General features: G+C 38.0%; 2 protein-coding genes across 6 annotated transcripts in view; both read left to right on the top strand.

Moving 5' to 3' along the window:
• Nucleotides 1-1030: 1030 nt before the first annotated feature.
• On the top strand, nt 1031-23801 carry LOC120110894 (hippocampus abundant transcript-like protein 1). Its single transcript, XM_039126840.1, has 14 exons — nt 1031-1398; nt 3672-3783; nt 7510-7622; nt 8992-9114; nt 9205-9422; nt 10870-10945; nt 16514-16600; nt 16748-16828; nt 16938-16970; nt 19427-19480; nt 19589-19630; nt 22968-23046; nt 23128-23198; nt 23275-23801. The coding sequence occupies exons 1-14, from the start codon at nt 1234-1236 to the stop codon at nt 23362-23364; spliced, it is 1344 nt and encodes a 447-aa protein (XP_038982768.1). The 5' UTR covers nt 1031-1233; the 3' UTR covers nt 23365-23801.
• Nucleotides 23802-24318: 517 nt separating this feature from the next.
• LOC103703829 (phospholipase D delta-like) overlaps nt 24319-26441 on the top strand; it is a 73525-nt gene continuing 71402 nt past the window's right edge. For 4 of the 5 annotated variants that reach the window (XR_005512012.1, XM_039126838.1, XM_026803314.2 and 1 more), the window contains exon 1: nt 24319-25792. Coding sequence is in view for 4 of the 5 variants with exons in the window: in XM_039126838.1 (XP_038982766.1) it covers nt 24833-25792 (960 nt within the window). In the remaining variant the exon portion in view is untranslated. The remainder of the gene's footprint in view (nt 25793-26441) is intronic. The other variant, XM_008786839.4, reaches the window with a different exon arrangement.

Below are 26441 nucleotides of genomic sequence, written 5' to 3'. Positions count from 1 at the left end.
CTCTTGGTCGGTCTTGCAGGGCGCCCCAAGTCTGGGCCCGGGACGTCATTACGTTACCTACGGTCGACGGGGCCTCTTCGGCTCTTAGTCGATGCTACAGGGCGCCCCGAGCTCAGGCCCGGGATGTCATTATGTTATCTGTGGTCGACGGGTCCTCTTCGGCTCTTGGTCGATCCTGCAGGACGCCCCGAGCTCGAGCCTGGGACGTCATTATGTTACTTGCAAGAATCGCCGCAGGTCCTGGCAGCGAAGAGATCTGGCCGAGGTCGGCCTGACATTCAGCGAGGTCCGAGGTCGGATTGGCTCTCAGCATGACCGAGGTCTGGCCTGCTCGGCGCTGAGGTCTGTTTGGCTGGAATGGGGTGGTTTGGAGTAGGACGATCCATTTTGCCCTCCATCACTATCCAATCAACAGCACTGGTAGCTTCTTTATAAATATGTGAAACTTCAAAAGATTACAAAACGTTCTTTACTCAATGGAAAAACACAAAAACTCCACAAGATATCAGTTGGCTAAAACATCACATTCACATGATGCTTCTTAACTTATACTTATCTCCCATATATCTTAGCAACTTCTATGTGTTGCCCCAATTCCCAGCTGTTTCGTGGCACATCGAACATTTCATGTGACTTAAGAGCAGCCTATGAAATTTCTCTTCTCTAGAAGTAACAAAATATAAGGCTCACCTGGATTCGAGCTATCAAGATTCTCCTAATTTAAAATTGAACTAGAATTAACTTATCTTCCAATCATGTATGTCCATATCTTGCACAACATAAGTATACAGGACTCAGTCGCCATCTCTCCACTTCAACCGGAAAGCAAAATGGATCCAAAATCCAGGCAGCAAGCGTGTAAATTTAGCATCAACCATATAACTAAACACTGTGGATTCTATACATATATCAATCATATAACCTTCTAAGCTGAAGTAGCTTCGCATGCGGAGATCTTCTCATAGTATCCAATTGAATTAATTTGTGATTTAGCTAAGAAGTTGGAGTGCACTCCCAAGCTAATGCTGTTGTCACAACGTGCAAGCTACAGCCATCTCTCTTGACATTCTCAAAGCAGCCACTCCTCTTTGTCTTGAAAGTAATGTCTTCTAGTGTCCTGACTTGCCATTCCTACTACTTATTTATTAGGACCGCCTTCTAGTGCGTCCTCCTCAAGTGTCTCACTTTCCTAAACTCAAACTGTAAAAGTGAGTGAGTGAGAGATAGAGAGAGATGAAGGATATTAGAGAGTTGGGTCACTTGTTTGCATGCGCCTTCCTCTTCCACTTCTCTTCTTTCATGGTGATTCCATCCATCACCGATATCACCGTCGAGGCGCTGTGCCCTGGTAGGGATCGGTGCTCCCTCGCAATCTATCTCAGTGGCTTCCAACAAGTGGTAAACTTCGCCTTCTTGGCTCCCTTCTTCCTTCAAGATGGTTCCTTTTCTTTATTATTCTTCTTTTCCTTTGGTGAAACTCAAGAAGCGAACAAAAGACTTGCTCCAAAACCATTACAGAATGGTAAGCTCAAGAAAATAATAAAATTTGGTTGTTTGGATTGAAAGACAGCTATAGTACTCTAGCAGCTTATATATTGAGTACAGCGACAGCATGTAGAATGGCAAAGGACAGAGGATAACTGTAATATGGATACTTCACTTCATTCAGTAGTACTGTTTGGTTCAAAATGATATTTACTGTTATGGTATTACCTATAAATTTATTTAATTGCCTCGAAAAGGATTTTAATATTTCAATTATTTTGGAGAAAATTGATATTTAAATCTTTAAGGCAAATATTAATTGTATGAATGTAGCCACGCAGTGATATCATTTGTGGTCTTGGACATGCTCAGATACACCATCATATCACCTTCAAGTTTTTATTTTTTGAAAAAAGGAAAGAAATACTATATTTGAGAATAAAAAAGATGGTCTTCTATGACCTACAATTGGAAGATGTATATATATGTGCATTAAGTTGATTTTCCACAAGCAATTGCCAACCTCTTAAGAATATTCACTGAATTTGACAAATGTGTTAAGTGATACTCTGATCTAACTAAAAGCAATTCTTCAAATTAATTCCTCTGAACTTGAAAGGAATCTACATGAAGGGTAACGAATATAAGATTATTAAACACAATGATTTTTGGATGGATTTTCTCTTTCTTTCATTAGAAGATAAAAATGAGGAAATGACTTTACCTTCCATGTCCACATTCTAAACCAAGAGTCATTAATCACCAATCTGCCATCATCTAAAACCAATCAGTGTTTTGAGTCCTGACATTGGATTGAGTGTCTTCTTTAGAAGTGGCCTAGATATCCATTGCATGTCACAATGGAGATTTGGGAAAGTAAGTTCCTACATGGAAATAGGCCTACTGGAGCAATGGTAGGAGAGTCCCGGAAAAGCCAAACAAACCTTGCTTGGGGATATTTAATCTGTTTACAAGTTTGAACTGATTCACCATACTCTAAGTCTATGCTTTAGCATTTTTAGCATCAAAGGTGATAACCTCGTGGGATGACCATGCGGGTATGTATTTAGTTCTACATCGGCTATGTATTACTAGATCTTGGATACATATATAGATCTGAAAAAACCAAATAACATCTTCCAACTAGTTTTTTTAAATGAAATCCTAGACTGTTATAAATGATATCAGAGTAGATTAGGTTTATGACCCATGTGGACTAAGGGATACTGAAGCACATGCCCATTTTAGATTGTCAACTTGTTGATTGCGATGTATTTACACCATATCTAGATTGTTTATGATCTAAAGGCCGATACACTGAGGAAGGTGTAGGCCGAACCACCAAGGGTGCAGGCCGAATGAATAAGATGTAGATCTAAAGAAATGAGAGATCACTCTAGGACGAAGCTTTAGTGGAGAAGAGTCCAATTATGATGGTTGGCTAGCAGTTACCACTATCCATGTGTGAGAGGATTAGGATAAAGTAATATAAATCAATAAAAAAACCTATATCGTCGGAAATTAGTGAAACTATAAATTTTTTTGATGGAGTAATTATACTATAGTTAGCATGACTTGTACAACTTGTGTAACAACACCTTGATGTTGAAATTAATGTATACTATTTTAGTAATTCAGTAACTCAAACCTAAAATATATAAAATTTGAGAAGGCCAATTTATACTTGTAATTTTAAAAAATTCTTCTGATTGTATATTATTAAATTGGCATTTTCTTTAATAAATCAAGAGATCGGTCATCATATAAAGATATGTCTATTTTGCAATATCATAGTTACTGGAGATGCAAAACTTTTGTTAGTAATGTCCACTTCTCCAATTTTGGACACCACCTAGGCAGTGGCTCTGCATTTCTAGTATGTATTGCTTATAATTTAATATTGTTCCATGACAATGGTTCTTTACCTTATTAGTTACATGTAATATTCTGTTACAAGATTATGAGGTTGAAGAAAGCATCTAAAGAAATATTTAGGCTTGTTAAAAAAAAGAAATAAAAAATATTTTGGCAAATAAGCCCCAATATAATGGTTGCATTGTTTAAATGAATGTCATTAAGTGTAATTTACATTTTTGGCCTAATTCTTCTTCTGATGATCGAATCAACCTCTGATCAAAAAGATAGACCTTGGTTATAATTAACACCTAACAACCCATTTCTTGCAGATCACAGGGTTGGGAACTCTCATGGTAACTCCTTTGATTGGCAATCTATCAGATAGATATGGCCGAAAGGCTTTGCTGACCCTTCCTATGACAACTGCTATTATTCCCTCAGGTATGTATTGCTCCAATTTAACCTGGGTAAGCATATATATATATATAGCTATTAAAAATGTTACTCTTGCTGACAAAGTAGATCCAATAATCCAAACCTTCCATTAGTATGAAGTTTGTTGTAGAAAATTATTGAAGTACAAAGGTTGATTGCATCAATAACATGTGGCTGTTTCTAGGTTTTCTCTTGTGATGAAAAAAAAAGAAAACATGAAGCTTTATTAAGCGACATCTTTGATATATCCTTTTTCTATTGAAATTTTATATGACACTTGATGGGTGCATTAGGATTTGCATATGTTAGACCATGTTGTCTGCTAAGAGCCCTAGATTTGTAATCTACCTTCACCAAAGTTTGGGGATTTAGGGGTATTTGGATGATGGCTTATCCCTTTGTACTATAGTCCATTTCCTATGAGACTCTTTTACCAAAAATTAAAAAGAAATATTCGATAGGCTATAATAAGTTAGGAGTTTGATCATGAGTAGCCAGGCATAACATGATTGTGAGTCTTACAAAAACTTACAATCGATGTAGAAGACATCACAGTTGAACTAGTCTCTTATTAGATTGCACTTGAACATGATCTATGGATTTTTTTTGTTTTTGCAGGCACATAAATAATAGGTTACATAGCACGGGATAGCCTTACCTAAATATCCCTAGGTCCTTAAACCCTGGTGAAAGTATTGTTTTTTAATCTTTTTGGGGATAGAGAGAGAAATATGAATGTGGGCTTTGAATTCAAGTCTCTTGACAACCATTTGTTAGCTTGATTAGCATGCACCTTCATTCTGAGCATACTTGATGCATGGAAGGTAAAAAAAGATAATCGTATGGTAGCATAGTTTAGCACTTTATTGCCTAAGCTTAATATAGTTGTGCTTTCTCTTTGCATGGATAAACAACAAAGTGACATTGATTATATATGTAGTTATTTATCATTTTTGCTTACTACCTACCTCAAGAAGAATTATTATTCGATACTCGTCGATCTCTTAATTTCCAAAGAGCTATGAGATCAAGCACACTGAATGCAAAGTATCTTTGTCTAAGATACCTCAAATCATGAACATTTTTTTCGATAATAATTTATTTGGCAGGTTTGCACATACACTATTTGAATTTAGTTAATTAAACATGTCGCTATCTTTCTACAAAGTTCTCCAAAGTTAAGACAAATAGAAAAAGTCCATTGTGGTAATGGATATTATCCATCATTATCACTTTCCATCACCATGAGGAGGCATATGATAATTTTGAAAAAGAAGAATATGAGGCTTGACATATTAATGAAATATTGTAAATAGAACCTACCGGTCACATGGGAGTTTAGGTTCAAAGTGCTTGTATGCCCACAAGGTATATCTAACGCAAATATTGACATATTAGAAGTGTTTTGCCATGGTGATCGAGTGGATTCGGGAAGAGGGGTGCTCAGTTGAGGACCTGCTGCTGCTTCACGACATCCGCAGGGCTTTGGGAGAGGCTGACTCCTACCAGGCCACGCACGTATATCGGGAGGCGAACGGTGCTGCAGATTGGGTTGCTTCCTTCGCGGCTCATCACTCGGGAGACTTTTTCTAGATAGATCATGGGGTTGTGCCTATGCCTTTGCGCAGCATTTTGTTGGCCATCTTCACACTCGTTAGGTGTGAGCCGCCGATGTACCAAAAAAAAAAAGGTGTTTTGCTGCCATTCTTTTGAATGTAAAGGTGAAAATCGTAGAGACATAATATCATCATACATAAATGTCACTCTTTAGCTACCTTGAAATCATTTCTAATATAGGTGGATGGCCATTAACTTTTCGATGAGAAATTCTAAAGTAACAACAATTCAGACATAGTTTTTAAAATATGAAAATTAATGACAACTTAGACAAATTTTGAAAAATAATGATTCGGAGCATGTGAATTTTCAAAGCTCACCATGTAGACGTTATGAAGTGGCAAATCTCGATTTTTATGGTACTTTTGAGAATTATTTGTCATGTGATTCGTATTTTGTTACATTAATCTTAACTAATCTTAATCTTCATGCCAATATGAAAGCCTAAGAAAATAGGAAGGTGGTAGTGCCCCAAGTGGACTCTTCATTTCCCTACATTTTGCTCATAGCTCTCCATGCACCAGATGCCTCAAAGTGACAGTGGATGCATCACCTATCTGCTATTGTCTTTTCATGTCCAATGGGCAAAGCAACATGAGCACTAGACAAACAAGACATGTGCAAAGAGATTCCACATGTCTCCTTCCCTTCTTGTTTTCTTTGGCCTAGTGACATTTCCATCAACTTGAGGCAAAAAGTCTCGACAAGAATGGATTTCTATACAAAAAAAAAATAATAAAATCAAAAGAATAAAGTTGACTCTTTTTATGGTTCATTATTCTTCTACGCTAAGATAGGAAGATCTTAGGGAGAATATATGCACAATCCGTTTGTGACATCCTTTTCCTTTTTTTTTTTTTTTTAATGTTTACCTTTATTCCTTTTGCTTTTCCCTCCCTATGAGAAAGCAATAAACTCAGCAGTGTATTGTTGAACCATAAATTCAAGGACTAAAAAGTGATGGTAACATGAGTATAATGGATCCAAGAAGACTACTGAACTTGAGGTTTTCGATCCTAAAGGGTGCCGACCCTTAATTTGGTGGGTATATAATTAGAGAGGTTGACCACGGAAGATCATGGTGCATGTGATTAGATTTAAATAGATTTAAGCTCTTAGCCCGACGAGGACGTTAGGGCTTAAACGGAAGAGGATATGAGGATCTGTGCGGGCATGTGTTTAGTCCCACATCGGTTATTCATCGAAGAGATTTTGAATACTTATACAGGACTAAGAAACCCAAGTAATACCTTCCGGCTAGCTAATTTAGGTGAGGTCCTGGGTTATTACAAATGGTATCAGAATAGACCCAACCCATAATTTATGTGGATTAGGGGACACTGCAGCACAGATCTATTGAGGTTAACCATGAGCCAATCGTGGTGTTTATAATTAGATTTAAATGGATTTGAACCCTTAGCCTGACGTGTACATCAGGACTTAAACGAGAGGAGTATGCGAGGATCCGTGCGGGCGTGTGTTTAGTCCCACATTGATTATTCACTGGGAAGATCTTGGGTACTTATACAGGATCAAGAACCCAAATAATACCCTCCGGCTAGCCATTTTAAGTGAGGTTCTGGGTTGTTATAACTCATGCCAATCACCAAATCAATTTAGGTAATTATATTTTCAAAGTATATTGTGACATGACATCAAGTCACAATATGTAAAAGCCTAGTAGTTGTAAATTTCACAAATTTGTAATTGTTAAAATTATTTTACTATTATTTTCACAAAGTTGCATTTATCTTTGGCAATATATAAGATGGGGCCTTCATCTTCTTAAAATGTGAATTCTTGATGTGAGAAATCATATAGTTGATGATTGTTCACTTTCATCCATCTCTATAGCTTTTGCATATATTATCACAAAGTTTTTCAAAAGGTACACATAAATTTAATTTTTTTTTGAGGCAAATTAAAGGAATGAAGATTCACCTGCACTATAATTACAGAGTTTAGCTTTTTTTTAATATATACCATCCAAGAATCGAATCCATAACCTATGATTGCTAAGTAGAGGGATGCGACCATTGAGCAAAACTCTAGTTCACTAAAAACTGAAATTTATATCGTTAAACATATTTATTCACTAAATTTCATTATTTGCAGCTATATTGGCTTATGATCGGTCGAGAGCTTACTTTTATATTTACTTCATCGTCAAGACATTCACTGGCATGTTCTGCGAAGGCAACATGCAATGCCTTTCACTTGCATATGTGGTACTACTCATAGCACCTTACCTTTTCTAGACTGGTAAATCTTGGAAGAACTTCTATATACTTAGATGCAGCATCTTGTATTCACCAAAATTAGATGTCTAATATGAGAATCTTATTTCATACTCACTACGTTCTTAAATTCCATCCCCCACACCCTCATTCTTATATATTATCCTAGGCATTTTAATAGAATTTGTCATTTAATAATTTACTACATTGGTAACCATGATGCTAACTAGCAAGTGCTAAGTGCTAGTCCTTCGATTTGTAGTTCACGAACGCTAAATGTAAAATAAACAAAAATATGTTCCAACATATAAATCTACATTTAAATAAAAATAAATAAAATATGGATTTTTTGGTTTTGGCCACTTGGGACGTTATGTTCGGCAATATATTTAGACACTAAAATGCTAATTTCAATAAAAGAGTTTGGTATCGTTTTCTTTAATGTTGGATTTGTGCTTGGGTAATAATTAAAAAAAATATACATCATACAAAAAAACGATATCTAATAAAAGAGTTTGGTATTGTTTTCTTTAATGTTGGATTTCTGCTTGAGTAGTAATAATAATAAAAATTATACATCGTTCAAAAAAACAACTATACATGATATGTAATATATTCAATATTATATGTTATTTATTTACAAAACAAGATAGTATTATATATTATCACATAAATATGAGCGATACAGGATAGTATATTAAATGCCATTAATTACCATAATATATATTTCAGAATATGTAATATAATTATATCTAATGAAATATCAAATAATTATTACAGTAATATATATTATAATATAAATAAGGATAACTATATAACGTATAATTCAACATATGAAACATATAATTAAAATATAGGATTATTATGTTATATTATTATATATCTATTTTGATATGTATTATATTATAATATATTTCAAGGTATACTAGCAATATGATACATTAGTGAAATATCTTGATAATACTAATATAGTATTTAATATAAAATTACAACTTGTAACAAAATTGATATTATAATATAATAATATATTAATAATAGATTAAGATAGTTATGATGTATTATAATAATTCAATAATATTAGTTATTATTAATATTAATGATTAGATGATCATGTATCATAATTTCATAATAATTAATAATAAGTTTATATAAACTATAATATGTTTGTATCCCAGTCCGTGAGATCTCGGTTACCTTTTAAATGTGGCGCGGAGCGGGCATGGGCTCGCCGGATAGCCAGCGCGAAGCTCAAAGTCCTCCGTGGACCTTACTTGATTTGGCGCACGAATTTGGAAGTGGACTCCCGCCCCGTGTCTATAGCTGATATCCTTTTCCTGTCCTCCCCCCCCCCCGGGCGCAGGCGGACAAGGTCGGCGAGCGGCGGCGAGCGTCGGCTTTCGGCGTGCTCTCCGGCGTCTCCGCTGCCGGATTCGTCTCCGGCACCGTCTTCGCCCGCTTCCTCTCCACGTCCTCCACCTTCCAGGTCTTTCTACTCTCTTCCTCCTCTCCCTCTCCTTCTCTCCCCTTCTCTTCCTCACCCCCTCTCTCTCTCATCCTCATCCCCCGTCTCCAGGTCTCCGCCACCGTTGCCGTGGTCGCGGCGGCTTACATGAGGCTCTTCCTGGCCGAGACGGACCGCGGCGGCGGCTGCGGCGGCTGCGGCGGCGAGGACGAGGAGGCCTCCCGCCCCCTCTGTTCCCCTCCTTCCTCCGACGGCGAGTCGTCTCCGAGACTGCCGGCCCTGAGAAAGCTGCCGTCGCTGGAGAACATGATCAGCATTCTGCGGACGAGGTATTTGATTTGATTTCTCTTGGAACGGCTTCAAGAAAATAGAAAATGGTAAATGAATGGTTTCTTTTGTTTGCTGTTAGTTAAGATCAATCCCATGTCCCCATTTTTTGATTATTGATTTGATTTGGTTTGATTTATTTTCTCTTGGATGGGTTGGAAATTGGAACAAAGTTGAGAAAATGACAAACTGTTTGCTAATCTCAATCTTGACCCAAATGGTTAAAGTCTGTGTTTTTAATTCAGAGACAGACTTAGTTTAATTTAGTCTCATTGAAAGCTGTGGTGAAGTAGATTAAACATGAGTTGCAAGTTCGGGTGATCTGTATCAAGAGAAGGGATAGCAGAGAAAATTTTCATTATGTCTGAAAGATGTTTGTATTTTTTCTTTTAACATGCTATGAGAAAATCCTGATTATTTTTTCTTTAATAGAATTCTGTCTAGTGACATCTAAGTGCAGCTAGAAAACTTTGACTTTCTATTGATAATTTTTGTCTCTATATACTTGTTGTAGCTCATGAAAAAAATTTAAACTTCTGGTGTATATGCTAACTGTTGAGGTTATTTGCCTTCATTTGATCTTGTTTACAAACCGCTCTTTACCTATCTCTTCTAGGTGTCATGCGCATGTTTTTTGTCTACCTAGCTTTCAAAATATTTTCTTCATTTTCGATAAAACGAATTTAGTTCAACCTATAGAATTGATTTTATGCCTCAACGTGTGATCAGTTGAAGTTTATGAACTGGAACTGACTCAATCTCGATGCAACATTAATTCCTTCATTAAATTTCTTACCAAGGCAATCGAGGAGGATACATGAAACATATAAGACAAGTTGCTGGCAAGGATACATACCTTATTTTCTACGCTATCTAAATGAAGAGAGATGAAGACAAGGTTCGACATGGTGAGTGTATCAGTTTTTGAGGCACAAAGCACACAAAAAAGAGAAATTATAACATGATCCCAATTATGGTAAGGAAAAGAATGGACTGGAAAAATGATGTGTTTTTTGTTCTATTTTTCAAATGTCTAATATTTTTTCTTTCAAGAAAAAAATGCTTCCTTTTTAATGTTTTGCTCGTGGTTGGCTTTGACTCTAACAATACTGATACCTCAACTTGTGATGTATAACTATACAATAGGTGTCCGTAGATGCTAGTACATTTTTTATCTTTACTCTTCTATGCTTGAGATTAAGTGATATTTCTTACAGGTCTTTATTCTGATAGAAAAGGGAACCTAATAAGGCAACTCCTTGTAAGTTTATTGATAGAAGGACATGGAGCAGCATTGTCTATTAATACAGAAGTGTTTCATTTGAAGTAAATGTATTGGTCGTTATTTCACCACCTGTAACATGTGTGCATTTTTGGACCAAATCGACTCAACTTTTGACTGATGCTTTCACTGAATAAGTCTCAAACTTTTGCTGCCCTATCATGCAGCAACACGTTATCAAGAGCAGCAGCAGTTGTATTTTTCAACAGTCTTGCTGAAAGTGGCCTTCAGGGTGCAATACTGGTACCTTTTGTCCCCTACTAATTTGAGATTGGTTTCTTATTTTCTTTACCCAAAGTAAATTATGCTAGAAATATAGTATTGTCAAACTTATCTTATTCTTTTGTTAACTAAAACTACATAATGGAAAGGAGTAAAATGATCAAAGAAGGTTAAAGAAATCCGAGAAAGTTTGGAAGCAAGTATCTAGACTAGAGAGCATATGTTGACATAATACTTTTCTGTTACCTATGTTGATCTCTGAATCTACCTCTCATGCAGCTAAAATGTATATTTCATAGTTATCGAATTGCCTATGCAAGTCCAAGTGATAGACCTGGCCTATTGCTTGGGGAGGCTGTCCGGGTCACCTAGAGGATCACCAACATGTGTTTCCTAGGTGACCTTATACAGCTGCACAGCATGTGTGTGATGTCTGCGGATAACGAATTGGTGTGGATGGTTTTCTTCCTCTTAGTAGCAGGAAGCTTCTGTAAAGGGTGCTGCTCAGCCTTTGGTATCTCCCAGGACACTAGCTCCCACCAACTTCTTTTGACTGTTGAGAATTTGTTTTTGAGAGATCTGCTTCCCCAGCGCTACATCTGAATCCACTTTTGGCAGAAGTCTACAGATTTACCTTGTTAGTATTTGATTTTGAACCACTGTTCCGGTCCCCTTTTCGCCACTCTAAGAATTTTCCGATGCACAGCACAAGAACCAAGAAGTCAGCAGTTTATCATCATCAACGACAACTCTCAGCCTTTATTATAACATTTGAACATTTTACAATTTACTTCCATCTAGGCAGTCCACTGAAGTGCTAATGGAAAGCCTCAACTGCCTTCACCGATCCTCTGGTAGGCATGATAGCTTCAAAATAAAAATGAAGTCCATAGTGTAGATATATGAAAAGTTAGAATCTTTCTTCATTAAGCTTATTACAACCAAAATCAGGCAAAGTACAGGACCTCAGTTCATTGAAGCAATGGAAGTTCCTCTGACTTTGAATGACTGATAATGAGATATTCATGATTTGAAGCTTTAAATTAGATGATGCAACTACATTCCACAATTTCCAAAAAAGACATTTTTGTGATGGGTCATTTTAAGGCTAAACGATGATCTTCGAACATGTGTATCATTTTACAGTTTCCAACAATTTTATGATAATTTCTCTCTTACCTTCTATCTTTCCCTCTATGTTCCCCTCTCTTTCCATCCCTCTTCTCTCTCTCACAAAAAATGTCTTCATCAACACCCTCTCCTCTCTTCCAAATAGACAACATCTATTTTCTAAGATTCTGGTGGTTAACAAGAGCTGGCTAAGAAAATGTACATATTAGAACTTGTAAATTTATGATAAATTAAAGGTCCCAAGTCCCAACTTACCTCCTTATTACCATTAATTTGGCAAGGTAGCTGTTGATAAGCATAAATTAAGCTCTGATAAGAGTTTAGGATAGAGATGGGCACTGGGCCGGGCCGCCCACGGCCCGGCACGGCACGGCACGAAGCGGGCCGTGCCTGGCACGGCCCGCCAGCTACAGTGCCGGGCCGTGCCTGGCACGGCCCCTTTGAGAGGGCCGTGCTGGGCTAGAGGGTCCTGGCCAGCGGGCCGTGCCTGGCACGGCCCGCTTCGGGCCTGGGCCGGCACGGCCCGGTCTAGGCCCGCGGGCCAAGCACGGCACGGCCCGCGGGCCAGCACGGCACGGCCCATAAGGGCCTGGGCCGGGCTGGCACGTGGGCCTGGCACGGTCCGGGCCTGGGCCCGGCTCGGCCCGATAAAAATTAATGCTTCATAAATTTTTTTAATAAATTAATAAATATTGAACACTAAGAATTTATGATTTATGAATATAAAGCCACCTTAATGGTGGGGGGTTTGGCATAGACCCCTACCAGTTTATTAATTTAAATCAAAATGGTACATGAAGGGAGGTTTGGACCTTGGTCTGACCTCTAGAATACAATAAGAAACTAAGAAAGGGCCGAGGTTTGGACCTTGGTCTGACCTCCAGAATACAATAAAAATGTACAATTATAAAAAATTAAGAAATCTTACTAATCATCAGTGATTCAGTGAATCAATATTCACTCTTCACTCTTCAGTCTTCAGTCTTCAGTAGTGTTTGTATCATCATCATCAGAGGATGTTGTATTATGTCCACCTTTATCTTGAAGTCTTGCCTCAGCATCCAGCCAATCCTTGAAGCAGAGAAGCATCTCCACCGTTTCGCCCGTCATCCTACTTCTCTTTTCGTCAAGAACACGCCGACCGGCACTAAAAGCGGATTCCGATGCTACCGTGGACATCGGCACAGCTAAAATATCGCGTGCAATTGCAGACATAACAGGATATTGATTTCTAACACTCTTCCACCAAGATAATACATCTAGATTCTCTATTTGATTTTCATCATATGCAGAATGAAGATCATTTCGTAAATAAAATTCTAGTTCACTACTTAAAGATGAAGAAGATGAAGAGGAACTTGAAGTATGTGTGTGTCTTCTCTGTGCAATGAATGAAAAAATAGATGACGAACGAGAACTACTAGAAGGAGAAATAGAGGTTTGTATTTGTGTTCTAGATCCACGAATTTTTTCATCATATATAGCATAAATATCATAAAGAAGTTTTTTTACCTCATCTTTAGCAGATTCAGCATCTTGATTCATATTTTCAGAGTATGCATCAAGTAAAATTAGCACGCCATTTAATTTAACTCTAGGATCAAATACAGCAGCTAAGTTATGCATAGGACATATCCTGTCCCAATACTCATTCCATTTAGATTCCATTAGGTCAATAATAGGCATTAAAACATCATCATATCTATGTTCTGCAAATTTTTGACTAATTATATATGCTTGTTGTAAAAATGAACATGAAGTAGGGTAATAAATACCAGAAAGAACATTGGTAGCATTATAAAAACTAAGCAAAAAATCTTCCAAAATTTTTTCTTTATTTCAATCAGTTTCAGTCAATGTAAATCCTAATCCACGATCATTAATATATGCACTTAATAAATTTTTATATGGGTATGCATCATGTATCATGCTATATGTGGAGTTCCAACGAGTAATTACATCAAGTTTAAATTTTTTAAAACGTTTACCATGATTTATGCATAATTCCTTAAATTCTTGAAGTCTTGATCTAGAAGCATGAATAAAAGAAACTGCATTTCTAATTTTTGAAATCACATCTTGAATCATGCCCATGCCAGCTTGAACAGAAAGATTTAAGATATGACATGCACATCTAATATGCAGTAAATTTCCATCTAATATGGGATGCAATGAGTCTTTTAATAATACAACAGCAGAATTATTATTAGATGCATTATCAAAAGTAATAGACATAATTTTATCATTAATATTATATGAACATGCAGTTTGATAAATTATATTTGAAATTTGTTGCCCAGAATGTGGAAAATCAAAAGCACGAAAAGCAAGAATACGTTTATTTAATTGCCAATCATTATCAATATAATGAGCAGTAATGGCAATAAAACAATTACTACCTACAGATGCTGACCAAATATCAGAAGTTAATGAAATTTTTACATTTAAAGTAGAAAGTGTTTCAATTAAATTTTGTTTCATTGCTAAAAAATTGGTCATAGCTACTCTTCTAAATGTACGCCTACTAGTTCTTTTGTAAGCAGGTTGTAGGTTTAATTGAACATATTCTTCAAAATTAAAAGATTCACATAAACTAAAAGGTAATTCATCCTTAACTATCCATTTTACAAGTGCTTTTCTTTGATTTTCATGATTATATGCAAAATTACCTACAAGTAATTCTCCTTGTATATTAAGGGTACTTTGAGTTTGAGCATGAGAATCATGCATCCTATGACTCTCTTGATGTCTTTTTAAATGCCCTGTTCTCCCACTACTACTACAACTATAAAGTTTGGCACATTTTTTACATTTAGCTTTCCAGACTCCCTCAACCATAACTCTATCAAATTCATTCCATACAGTACTAGTCCTCTTACGAGAAGAGGTTTGACCTTCACTCGGTTCACCAGTTCTAGAGGAACTAGGAACAGGGGGTTGGGGATTAGTTTCTTCTCTCTCAGAAACAGGAATGCCAAACTGACTTTCCTCAAAAGATGACATATCTATGATTAATTCAAAAAATAAAAACTAACCGCAAGGAGGAATTGAGTAGAGGGTCGGAGGGCAGAGGCAGAGCCGAGATTCCGAGCTTCCTCTTGTGCTCTCAACAGAAGCGACCTTCTCTTCTCAACAGGAACCTCCTCTTGTGTAGCACTTGAACGAACTAAAAATTAAATTGCTAGAAGAGCACTTTAGAAGAGAGAAATAATAGCAGTAGAGAAGGAGAGAATGAGAGGTTTGGTATGGTGAGAATGAGGGAGGAATGGGCTATTTATAGAAGCCCAAAAATTTTTTTTCCCAAAATACCCCTCAATTCAGCCGTTATTGGACTGTTGGGAGGGGTAAAAGGGTCATTTTCACGAAAATAGCCGTTGGAAACGGCTATTTTCCTCCCCCCTCTCCAGACGGGCCGTGCCTGGCACGGCCCGTCTGGAGCCGTTACGGGCCGTGCCAGGCACGGCCCGTTTGGAGACGTTGCGGGCCGTGCCTGGCACGGCCCGTTTGCGCCCGTTACGGGCCGTGCCCGGCACGGCCCGTGGCGTGCCGTGCCCGGCCCAGCCCACCAATAGAGGGGCCTGGGGCCGGGCCGGGCTGGCCTTCCGTGCTGGACGGGCCGTGCCAGGCACGGCCCGTTTAGTCTTTGGGCCCGGGGGGCCTGGGCCGGGCCGGCCCGGCACGGCCCGTTGCCCACCTTTAGTTTAGGACAGCAACTTCAGGAGTTAATCCAAAAATGCACCTCAAGATAGCCAAATTGTATTTATGGGCAATTTATTGTAAGTAGGTTTACCATCCTTGAATGTCATTTTTTTTTTCCTATGATATAATTGCAAGAATACATACCCTATTCTTGGTAAGCATGGGCAATTTATCATAAGTAGGTTTACCATCCATGAATGCCATTTTTTCCCCAATGATATAATTGCATGAATAGACCGAGCTTTGCTCTTCTTTTGGCTCTTTGACTTTTATGTATATTGGTGGGTGCAAAGCCAAGCTTTTCATCTGCATTTCCCTATTTACTGTTTCAACTGAATACCAACTCATCAATTTGAGCAACTGAAGTGAAAGCCTAATGCACATGCTTGTGGGCTTTGTCCTAATTAATCTTATGAGCTGTAGATGTTAAGGATGAAAGGCCAACTTCTGATACTCTAAGAAAAATATTGAACTATAATTGAAACCTTGTTTGTGTAACTGATTTATGAATGAATAGATACCTTGGTAATCTCAGTTTGTTTTTCAATGAGAAACAACTCAACTTTCTAAAAATTGAAGTCAACGTACATTGCATCTGCAGGTTTTTCTTTTTCCATATGTTTTTCAACCTTCAATTTGAGAATATTTTTATAAATCAGGAGTTATGATCTGCAGATTCCTTCATGTATAAGTTTAATTTCTACATGCCTGTCTTTAAGGTTCTGATTACTTACCAATTTTTGTTTGATATCAACACAGTACTACCTGAAAGCACAGTTTCAGTTCAGCAAAGATCAATTTGCTGATCTGCTGCTGATCCTTGGGATTGCAGGAGCCTTCTCACAGGTATGATTTTTCTTGATGGTGTTTGACACTGTTTGCTTGTATAATTTCTGTAAAGATTTCATATTTACTCATGTGCATGCATGGTTACATGCATTGACAAGAAGCTAACTAGAAATAGTTTTCATCTAAGAACGGTTGGTTTTGCAGCTATTCCTGATGCACTTATTAATTCCCACGTTGGGTGAGGAGAAACTCCTTAACATAGGTCTCTTGGCAAGTTGTGCACATGTAATTTCCTTTCATTTTTGATCATCCTCTTTCCTATTTGATTTTTTTTTAATTATTAGCCTCTTATTACCGAATTTTGACTTGCTGAAATTTTCTCAAAATTCTGCAGATTTTTCTTTACAGCATTGCATGGTCATATTGGGTAATTTCTCCTCTAAGCCCGTTAATTTGCATAGTCATCCTGCTCTTAAACTGTTTGTCTAATCATGATTGTTATTTATATTCACTGTCAGTTTCTTCTAAAATCTATTAATGTATGTCAGAAACAATTTACGCATCTGTTCATCTACAAAAATGGATAAATACAAAAACATGGTCATAGATGCTCCCAACTTGTGGCTTTTTCTTCTAATTCTGGATGTCCATCTGTCAATATATTTGTTGTAACTAATATATGTTTCTATCATGTCTTTTTTTGCATGATAAACCCACACAAGAAAGTCAAACAATAACAAATTGTGCATAGAGATAATTCATCTCATCTTTACCCTGCTTCAGCAGAAATGACTTTGAAACAGCTTCATTTACATAACAGATTATTTAACATAATACTGTTTTTTTTGTAGTATAATATGAGTCGAATCTACCTCCAGTAAACTGACAGAGATTAATATCGATATATGAACTTTTCCACCATTCAGAACTCAAGTTTCAACCTAGTATTTTTAAGACCGGGCCTTGACTGGCTAGGGTTATTTTTATCCAAAGTTATTCAACTTCCAGTGCACACACTAGATGAATTCTCGTGAATTAGATAAACACACACTGAGATTGGTGCTTGGAAGTCGACTATAGATGTTGTAATGCTATGCATTATTGTCTTGTCTTAAGATTCATTACTTGTCTGGTACTGTCATCTTTTCATCCAAGGAATCTAAAGGTTTCTGGAAGTTTTTAAAATAACTTAATAATTAAATTCTAGAAATAGATGCATAGATTCTCTCTATCCCCCCTCTTTCCTCCTCACAATCTTCTCTCTCTCTCTCTCTCTCTCTCTGTATGCATGTGTGCATGCCTCCCTCCCCCAGATCTTCCTAGTGAAACTGCTTAATATATCCTGTTATGAGTATGAAGTGGCTTATTTTCATAGGTTATCTTTAACCCACAGTTTTGCATACATACATCATGTTATGTTCCATATATTCTGGAACATGCTTACAATGGTCAGCGAATCATATTGTTGTGATGTTTCATCGCTAGTGTTAACTAACTGCTAGACTCCAAAAACTCAAGCTGTTAGGGAATGGGTAAATAGTGCATATCAGGCCTTAACAACGCCCCTGCGCAAGCCTGGACTATGCACGTGTAGGCATAAAAAGTTGAGAACAACTCAAGATAACAACTGGTAATGAGTCAAGAAGAGATCAAGATGACAAATAAGTGATTTAAACTAAAATTGGTCTAAGTAAGATTTGAACACGTTTTCTTTAGATCTGCTCGCCATGTTAACTAACTTCTAGATCCTACAAGCTTGTGCTAATAGGGAAGGGGTCAACAATGTCTATCAGGCCTTGACAATTAGACATGGAAACATACTGATGGATTTGTTAACAGGAGGGTTTAACCTGCTGGTAAAAGGGAAAAGCAGGATCCTAGCAATAAAAAGAAGAGCTTGGATTTTGTGCTGACAAGCATATACTGTGTGCAAGAGCCAATAGCAGCAGAATTTTAGAAGGGGTTGTCCGGAAAAAGAGGAGTTGGGAGGGGTGGGGGTGGGGAACTGGGTTGCAACCTTATTTCTCGCTACGGACACTACTCATCTGAAAGTTTAATAGAACAAGTATTTTGCAATATGAAGGCTTTAAGGATAAAACTAAATATCAGTTTTGACTCTTCCCCATTTTAATTTATTTTACTGATAATTTGTACTATGGTTTTTGTTTCATTTATCAACCAATAATGAACTTAATATTCTGATATTCTGTTAGAAAATCAGCAAGAACTTTGACCTAATTTTGCTATTATTTTATTTTAAGCTAAAGGAAAGAGAGGCATGCCAAGCATTATGTGTTAATATGCATTGATATAATGTGGCATTGGATGGTTCATGTTGACACTGTGCGACATGGATGATTTGAGCCTGGTTCACTAAAATTAGTTTGAATCATGGTCCCCTGTGCCAGTCCTTGGCAGGTATAGTACATAGCAGCTAGTAAGAGGCCAACAGGCAGTTTTTGAATCCTTCATCTTATGTGGCATTATTGGTTGTTTAGATTAATACAAAGATGATGTTCAACAATAATGAACTGGATGCTAGTTGGCATGGAGTCTTATATTGAGCTGTCACAGTATGCTTCTGCAATTCTTCTTGTCAAGCACCAATGCCAATTATTCATTACTCAAAAAAAATGCTAAAAAAGGAACCATTACAGGCAACACTGAATTAACAGGTTAGCATCTACATAATTGCTGTTAGGGTTGGAAGCCATGTGCCTGGGTTGCAGCCCTTTATTGGTTAGACATGTTTTTCAGTCTGGTTTGCCATTTGAGCATTGCTCTTCTTTTCTATATAATCTACTAATTATGTGTTCTTTTAAAGACAATAGTTGCCTTTTCTTCAAAATTTATATTTCACAATTATATTGCATTTATTTGCAGGTTCCTTATTTAGCTGCAGTATTTGTAGTTTTGACTGTTTTCATGCAACCATGTGTGAGTGCTTTTTTATTGATTGCTCTAGATTTCTTTCCTTCTTTCTTTCTTTCTTTGCTCTCCTTTTCTCTTGTTGAGCATAAATTCTTACTTCCACTGTTTGAGCAGATAAGGAGCATTGTTTCCAAAAAGGTTGGACCAAGTGAGCAGGTACTAATTCATAATGTTGCAAGGTTTTTCAGGTTTAGACACCAATGACTTCTATTCTCGTAAGCTTAAGAAAGCCACATTCTGATCACTGGAATATCTGTTTGAGACATTTCAGTGTTCTAGTTATTAGTCTTTTTTACATATTCCCTGTTCTCTATTTACATTTTTAGCCTTTTAGCAATTAATATAGTTATCCTGTCATCTTCCCTCTTTTTGTCTATGCAATGTCCAAGTTAAGGAGAACTTAGGTGTCTGTTCCTTGGTATATGTGCTTAAATTGTAGCCCACAAGGTGATCTCCCTATACCAGCTATGTTTCTAGATCTCATGGCAAGCCCCTTTCAAGCCTAAAATTCTTTGCCAATAATTTGACAAATCAAAAAACTTTGCACAATTCTATAGCCACCTTGACTTAGATTGTGCTTTATAGTCGAAACCATTTTGATGGACAAAAAGATTTTGATGATTATCATGGCAAATTTTGAATATTTATCATCTTAGATTTATATATCTTATCATTAGAGTATTCTAGACAAGATAGGTTTATAACTTTTATAAAGTATATATATGAATAGTTTCCATTAGTTGCATTTGTTAGGGTACAATTAATTCTAGGTGAATTTACTGGTTATCGGCCGGACTACTAATTATTGTTTCAATCACACTCATACCAATATTCGACTAGATTTTTTTTCTGCATCAAATGCTTATCCTTGCTAAAATAAGGCTTTCTTAGTTTCTACCATGATTTCAAAAACTGCCTGCATCAGCCCCATGCTAGTCTGCACATATTGCATTAGCTAGGAGCCAGTATGGGAGGGGCCATTATGCCTTGGATTTAGTCAAAGCTGGCCTGAACTAGATCTGCATGGGAATGAACTAAACTACTGCATGGTTCCACTTGGTATGTGTGTTTCAAGGCCTTTCAGCTCATTCTCCACCATCTCAGGTGGGAATGAGTTGACCGAGAAGCCAGGACCCGCTGAAGCCCATTTTCTGGGGATGGTCATCCAATTTTTTGGACTAGATCAACATTGTACTGTAAATCATCTGTTTCCCTTCCTTATTTTCTTGAAAAATTTGAGAATATATTAGTGCTTAAACTGAAAAAAAATATTGGAGGGACGTTAGTGCGGACTTAGTGGTTTTCGGCAAGTGCATTCATGTAAATTTGAAAATAATCTGAGCAAATGGTATTTATTCAAACCTTTTACCTTATTGTGCAATAAATTAGCAATACAAAATTTTCAGCATATGCCAAAAGGCATGATTTGGGCACTTAAATCAATACTCTTATCAATTGTGAAAATATAGCATTAAGATAATGATTGATAAGAAAAATGCAAAAAGAGGCTAACCGGGCTGTGGAAGGCAAAATTACTTGGACATGTGACACGGGTGTCAAGTGTCCAAAAGAATCCGATGCGGGAATCTTCTAAAAATTAGTCATGAGGACACATTTTTATCATATACATACATACATACATACATATACATATACATACATACATACATACATACATACATATACATATACATACATACATATATATATATATCTCAATATATGCATATAGTAAATACTAATCTAGATCTATTCTCCTTAAGTTCATAAAATTTGCTAAAATGGTTGCTGCTAGTTATGTTAGAATCAAAAACTTTAACAAAGAATTGCCAAATGTAGAAATATAACAAGATAATATCATAATTGGATGGTACGAAGTGTCAAGAAGTATCACTAAGTGTCCTAAATGTCCTAAGTGTGACATGTATACATACATACTTACCATCCAAATTCAAGATCCAAACCATTGAACATGATATACTCGACCAAAAATGCTGAAAAACAAAATTCATGTAATTTGGTGCTCTTTAATGTAATCATCAAGAGAGTGTCAAGATGGATGGTTTTAATAGCATGATACCATTTTTTATTGTGATCTGATGATCAAAACTAGCCAATTTTAATCTATCCATATTTTAAAATATGTAGATTATGATCAATAAAATAAAATTTCAATTTATGTGCTTTATCATATATTTTACCGCACTAGTGCAATTGGTACCATTTATTTTTGCAACAACCTGATGCATATGTTGGAGATCACCAAAATACATGAATTTTGATTTCTATGTATTTTTTGTAGTGTAGATCATGTTCAATGCTTTGGACCTTGAATTTGGATGGCCTATCATTGATTTTAAAATCAATGTTTTTTTTTCAAGGAGTTGACATAAAGTGTGGACTATTGAGTCTTGCACCTTGTTATTTATGAAGAAAAGATTTAGTTGTTAGAGAGGAGAGAAGAAAACAAAAGTAAACGCAACAAGAAAAGCGGAAGGAACTATTGAAATCATGGTTTTAGAAAAGGCCAGAATGGGATAGTACGACAGGTACCTTACACTTTTTAGGACAAAACTAACATTGGTACAAGTGTCAAGATGCCGAAGTAACTATACCAGTACATACTAGACCTACTAGTTTGTACTGATTTGTACCAATGTATACTAGCAAAACTATATTCTCCGTACTAGTTAGTTCTAATGAAGTTTCATTTTTTTTGAATCTATCAGTTTCATTACGTACCATCAGTATCGATACCCTACTAGTATCGTAATAAAAATGATATGGGATTTGGTACCGGTATTCAAAATTTTGACAAATTATGTTCATGACTCAAATGTGAAGTTGTTATCTAAAATAAGCATAGCACGGTAAAGGCACATTTCCCTATTCCTCAAGGAGTTCAGCTCAAATTAGCATGAGCTGATAACTTCTGAAATTCTGTTTAAGCTAAAAGTTAGCCTCTTGATCAACCTAGATTTCACTACGAAGAAGGATTCTTGGGAATCCTACTATACACATGACACTAAATGGCTTTGTCTGCAACTTTTATTTTTCCTCGTTTGTCATGCACCTGACCTCACTGCTTACCCCACGCATATTCACAAGTTACACATTTGCAGATTTGATAATGATGGACTTTTGCATTATTTAGTTCTAAATCTAACTTAAGATAAACAGCCTCACATAATACCTGATAAACTGTTATAATCAGGCAGTGGCTACTTTAAATTGGCATCTATGATCTATCCCAGAAGACTGATTTAATTTTAGCACCTTTTTTTTTTAAAAAAAAATCTTACATGTGTTAACATTATCAGCATTCTGCCTTTTGGCGTCCAAGCTAGATCTTCATTATGATTAAATATTAACCGGGTATCCAATTTTCCCGAGATACTAGTTTGTTAATGCTAGAACTGCTATTATAAGTCCAAGAGATCTTTGCTGTGTCTCAATGTTTTCTTGGTTGTCTAATAAATGATGCTTGTTTCAGGGAATGGCCCAAGGATGTATAACCGGCGTTAGTTCATTTGCTACAATTGTATCTCCATTAGTCTTCACTCCTCTAACAGGTATTTAATTGGTTATTCCAGAAAACACTGTGGTTAAATGAAAAGGTCATAAGCTGAAGGACAGCCTTTTTTTCCCTTTAGCTTGGTTCCTGTCAGAGGATGCACCATTTAAATTCAAAGGCTTCAGTATCATGTGTGTTGGATTTGCATCAGTAAGTATTCAAGAACAATCACTTTTCCACTAAATCTTGTAGACCTTTTGGTATCATTAATCAATTTTTTATCCAGTTGATAGCCTTCATGCTTAGTATTATGATGAGGGCTGCTCCTCCAAGTACGAGCCAGAAACTTGTGAATGCCATACATGTGCTGGCCTGATTCTCAAGAATGTGAATTCAGCCCAGCATGACCTCCTCTATATCTGCGATCGCTTGCATGTAAGAAAATCACATCTGAAGAGTTTTGCAAACTGCTTATCTTGGATCGCAGTATCATTCCATCTGTATGGATTTCTGTGGTGCTATTGAGGAATATGGAGTACTCTGACAACTTAGAAGGCAGCCTCTCCTTGGTTGGTGGTCCAGAGAGGGAAGGCAAGATGCACAATCATTTCTTGTAATTATGTTCATCTAGATGAATTTGCCCTCCCCCCCTCTCTCTCTCTAGGTTTTTAGTCTGTTCCTTGTATCTGACTGCTGCTGCTTCCATGGCATATCGGTTTCCTTACCAAGATTCAATAGGTATGAACAACATTCTCTTTGTATTCTGTATAGATTATAAACCAAATGCTAATCATCAAAAAATTTAGTTTGTCTTCAGCGAAGTTTCCTTTCTATTGACCTCGCAAAAGGCAACATCATAATAACTAGCAATACCAACAAGCAGAGTTTGTTAGCAGATCATAATTATCTGCCAAAAACTCTTAGCCGCTTAATAAATTCTCCTTCCCCTTGAGTTATCATGCCATGCACATGCAATATTCTCAATAGATGATTTGATTAGAAATGATAATGACAAGTTGGTGGTGGCCTCTCCTAGGAGAAGAAAAAGTAAGATAATTGCATGATTGAACTATGCAGACAAAGTAAAGAACATGTTCCAGTGATCTTTTTTTTTCCCCTCCTAGCAAGCGAATTACTTGCAGTGTAATTGTATAATGTTTCTTTAGCAGATACCCTACAAATCCGAGCGAACATTTAAATATCTATCCCATATTCATTTATTAGGATGCTCCTAATGGGTTGAAGACCATATTCGCAGCAAGAAGCAAAGAATGTCTCAAAAAAGAGAATTTACCTATTCACATAAGACCCTATGATCTATATAGAGGATATATACTATGTTCTTATTTACATAATTAAAGATAAAGATAACTTATTAAACTGGGGGTGGGACCTGAAGATAACAGAGAAGCAATCAGGCAACTGCTTGTAGTTTTTCTGATTTATGCATGACTTCTTCAAGAGAAGGAAACAATTCCAGCCAAAAGCAATAACGATGAATGAGAAATCTCACCCTCAAAATTCCAACGGTCTTCTCCACTTATTCCCCAAAGGCATCCGATCCATCATCATTTTTTTCTTCTAGAAAAATTCAAGAAGCCTCCATCACCCAGCCGATCCAAGCCATTTCTTTATTCCTCCAACGAACCAAAACCCCCATCTAATCTCATCTCGCAAAACCCTCTCCTTTAGCCTGGGCGATTCCAAACCCTCTGGTATCAACCAAGAACCTATCCTTCCCTTCTCTCCTACACCTCCTCCCATTCCTCCCTCCCTACTACATACATTCCCCCTCCCATGGCGGCGGCTCCTGAGACCCCTTTCCAACTCCCCCGAGGAATACAATGGATGCCACCCCGGAGAGGCTCCTCCTCCTCCACGGCGATCTGGACCTCCACATCCGCGAGGCCCGCGACCTCCCCAACATGGACATGTTCACCGAGCGCATCCGCCGCTGCCTCGGCGCCTGCGGCCTCTCCCTCCCCACCCGCCGCCGCACCGATCGCGAAGAAGAGTTCAGGACGGGCAAGAAGACGAGTCCCCACTTCCCCCTCCAACCCAAACCCAAGGCCATCACCAGCGACCCCTACGTCAAAGTCATCCTCGCCAGAGACACCCTCGCCCGCACCCGCGTGATCCCCAACTCCCTGGAACCCCACTGGAACGAGCACTTCAAGCTATTCCTCGCGCACCGCGCCGGCCACATCGAGTTCGAGGTCAAGGACAGCGACGTCTTCGGCGCCCAGCTCATCGGCACCGCCACCGTCCCCGCCGACCGCATCGCCTCCGGCCAACTGATCGACGATTGGTTCCCGGTGATCGCCCCCTCCGGGCGGCCGCCGAGGCCGGCTTCGGCACTCCGCGTCTCGATGAGTTTCACGCCCGTGGAGAAGAATCCGGCGTACCGGAACGGCATCCCGGGGGATCCCGAGAAGAGAGGGGTCCGGGACACGTACTTCCCCTTGAGGAAGGGAGGGATGCTGACGCTTTACCAGGATGCCCATGTCCGGCAAGGGGACCTCCCGTACGACATCGAATTGGAGGGTGGGGCGGTGTTTCGGCATAACAAGTGCTGGGAGGATATATGCGAAGCGATACTGGAGGCGCACCATTTGATTTACATAGCGGGGTGGTCCATCTACCACAAGGTGAAGCTGGTGAGGGAACGGTCGCTGAGGATCCCGGCCATGGCCGAGGCGCTCACATTGGGGGAGCTGCTCAAGTACAAGTCGGAGGAGGGGGTTCGGGTGTGCTTGTTGGTGTGGGATGATAGGACTTCCCACGACAAGCTCTTCTTCAAGACGGTAAGTCGTTTCAGCTCTTGGATGCTCTCATTATCGCATGGCGGATTTTTTTTTTTTTTTTTCTTTTAACATAAGTTTGCGCTGTTTGAAATTATGCCTGTGTTTTCGGTTGCATACAATGCCTGCGATAGAATAATGCCTTGGAGAAAAAAAGAACTTTTGGTGGGTGGGGGCGGGGTTGGGGAACAAATGCATTAAAAAGCACGACAGCCACAGAGTACAGGAATCACATTACGCAGGAGGGACAGAAGAGCAAAGAGTTACTTAGCTGGAATTAACAAGAGCAACAACTACCAATGGGATCAACAATACTGCATTTGATATGAACTTAATGTAAGAAAAATGATAGATGGAGAGAAGGAAGAACTTATCAGTTGAGGCGTGATTTCACTGTCCTTAAGAATAGATCGCGTCCCTCGGAGAATGAATCTCGGTGTAGCAGGTAATGGCGGCCTATCCTCCAGGATACAACAACTGGATCACTCCAAGCGCACACTCGCAGATGCAGTGATCTTGTCGAACAGCCCAGAAGCGCTCAGAACAGAGGAGAGTATCCTCTCGGAAACAGAATAGAGGAGAGTATCCTCTCGGGAACAGAACAGAGGAACAGTGAGAGAGAGAGGCTTTTTGATTGATTAACTCTATCGGA

Source organism: Phoenix dactylifera, chromosome 5 (assembly GCF_009389715.1).
Source record: "Phoenix dactylifera cultivar Barhee BC4 chromosome 5, palm_55x_up_171113_PBpolish2nd_filt_p, whole genome shotgun sequence".
Classification (NCBI taxonomy): Eukaryota; Viridiplantae; Streptophyta; class Magnoliopsida; order Arecales; family Arecaceae; genus Phoenix; species Phoenix dactylifera.
Note: the sequence above shows the minus strand (reverse complement) of the source record. Positions and strands in the feature narration are given on the sequence as shown.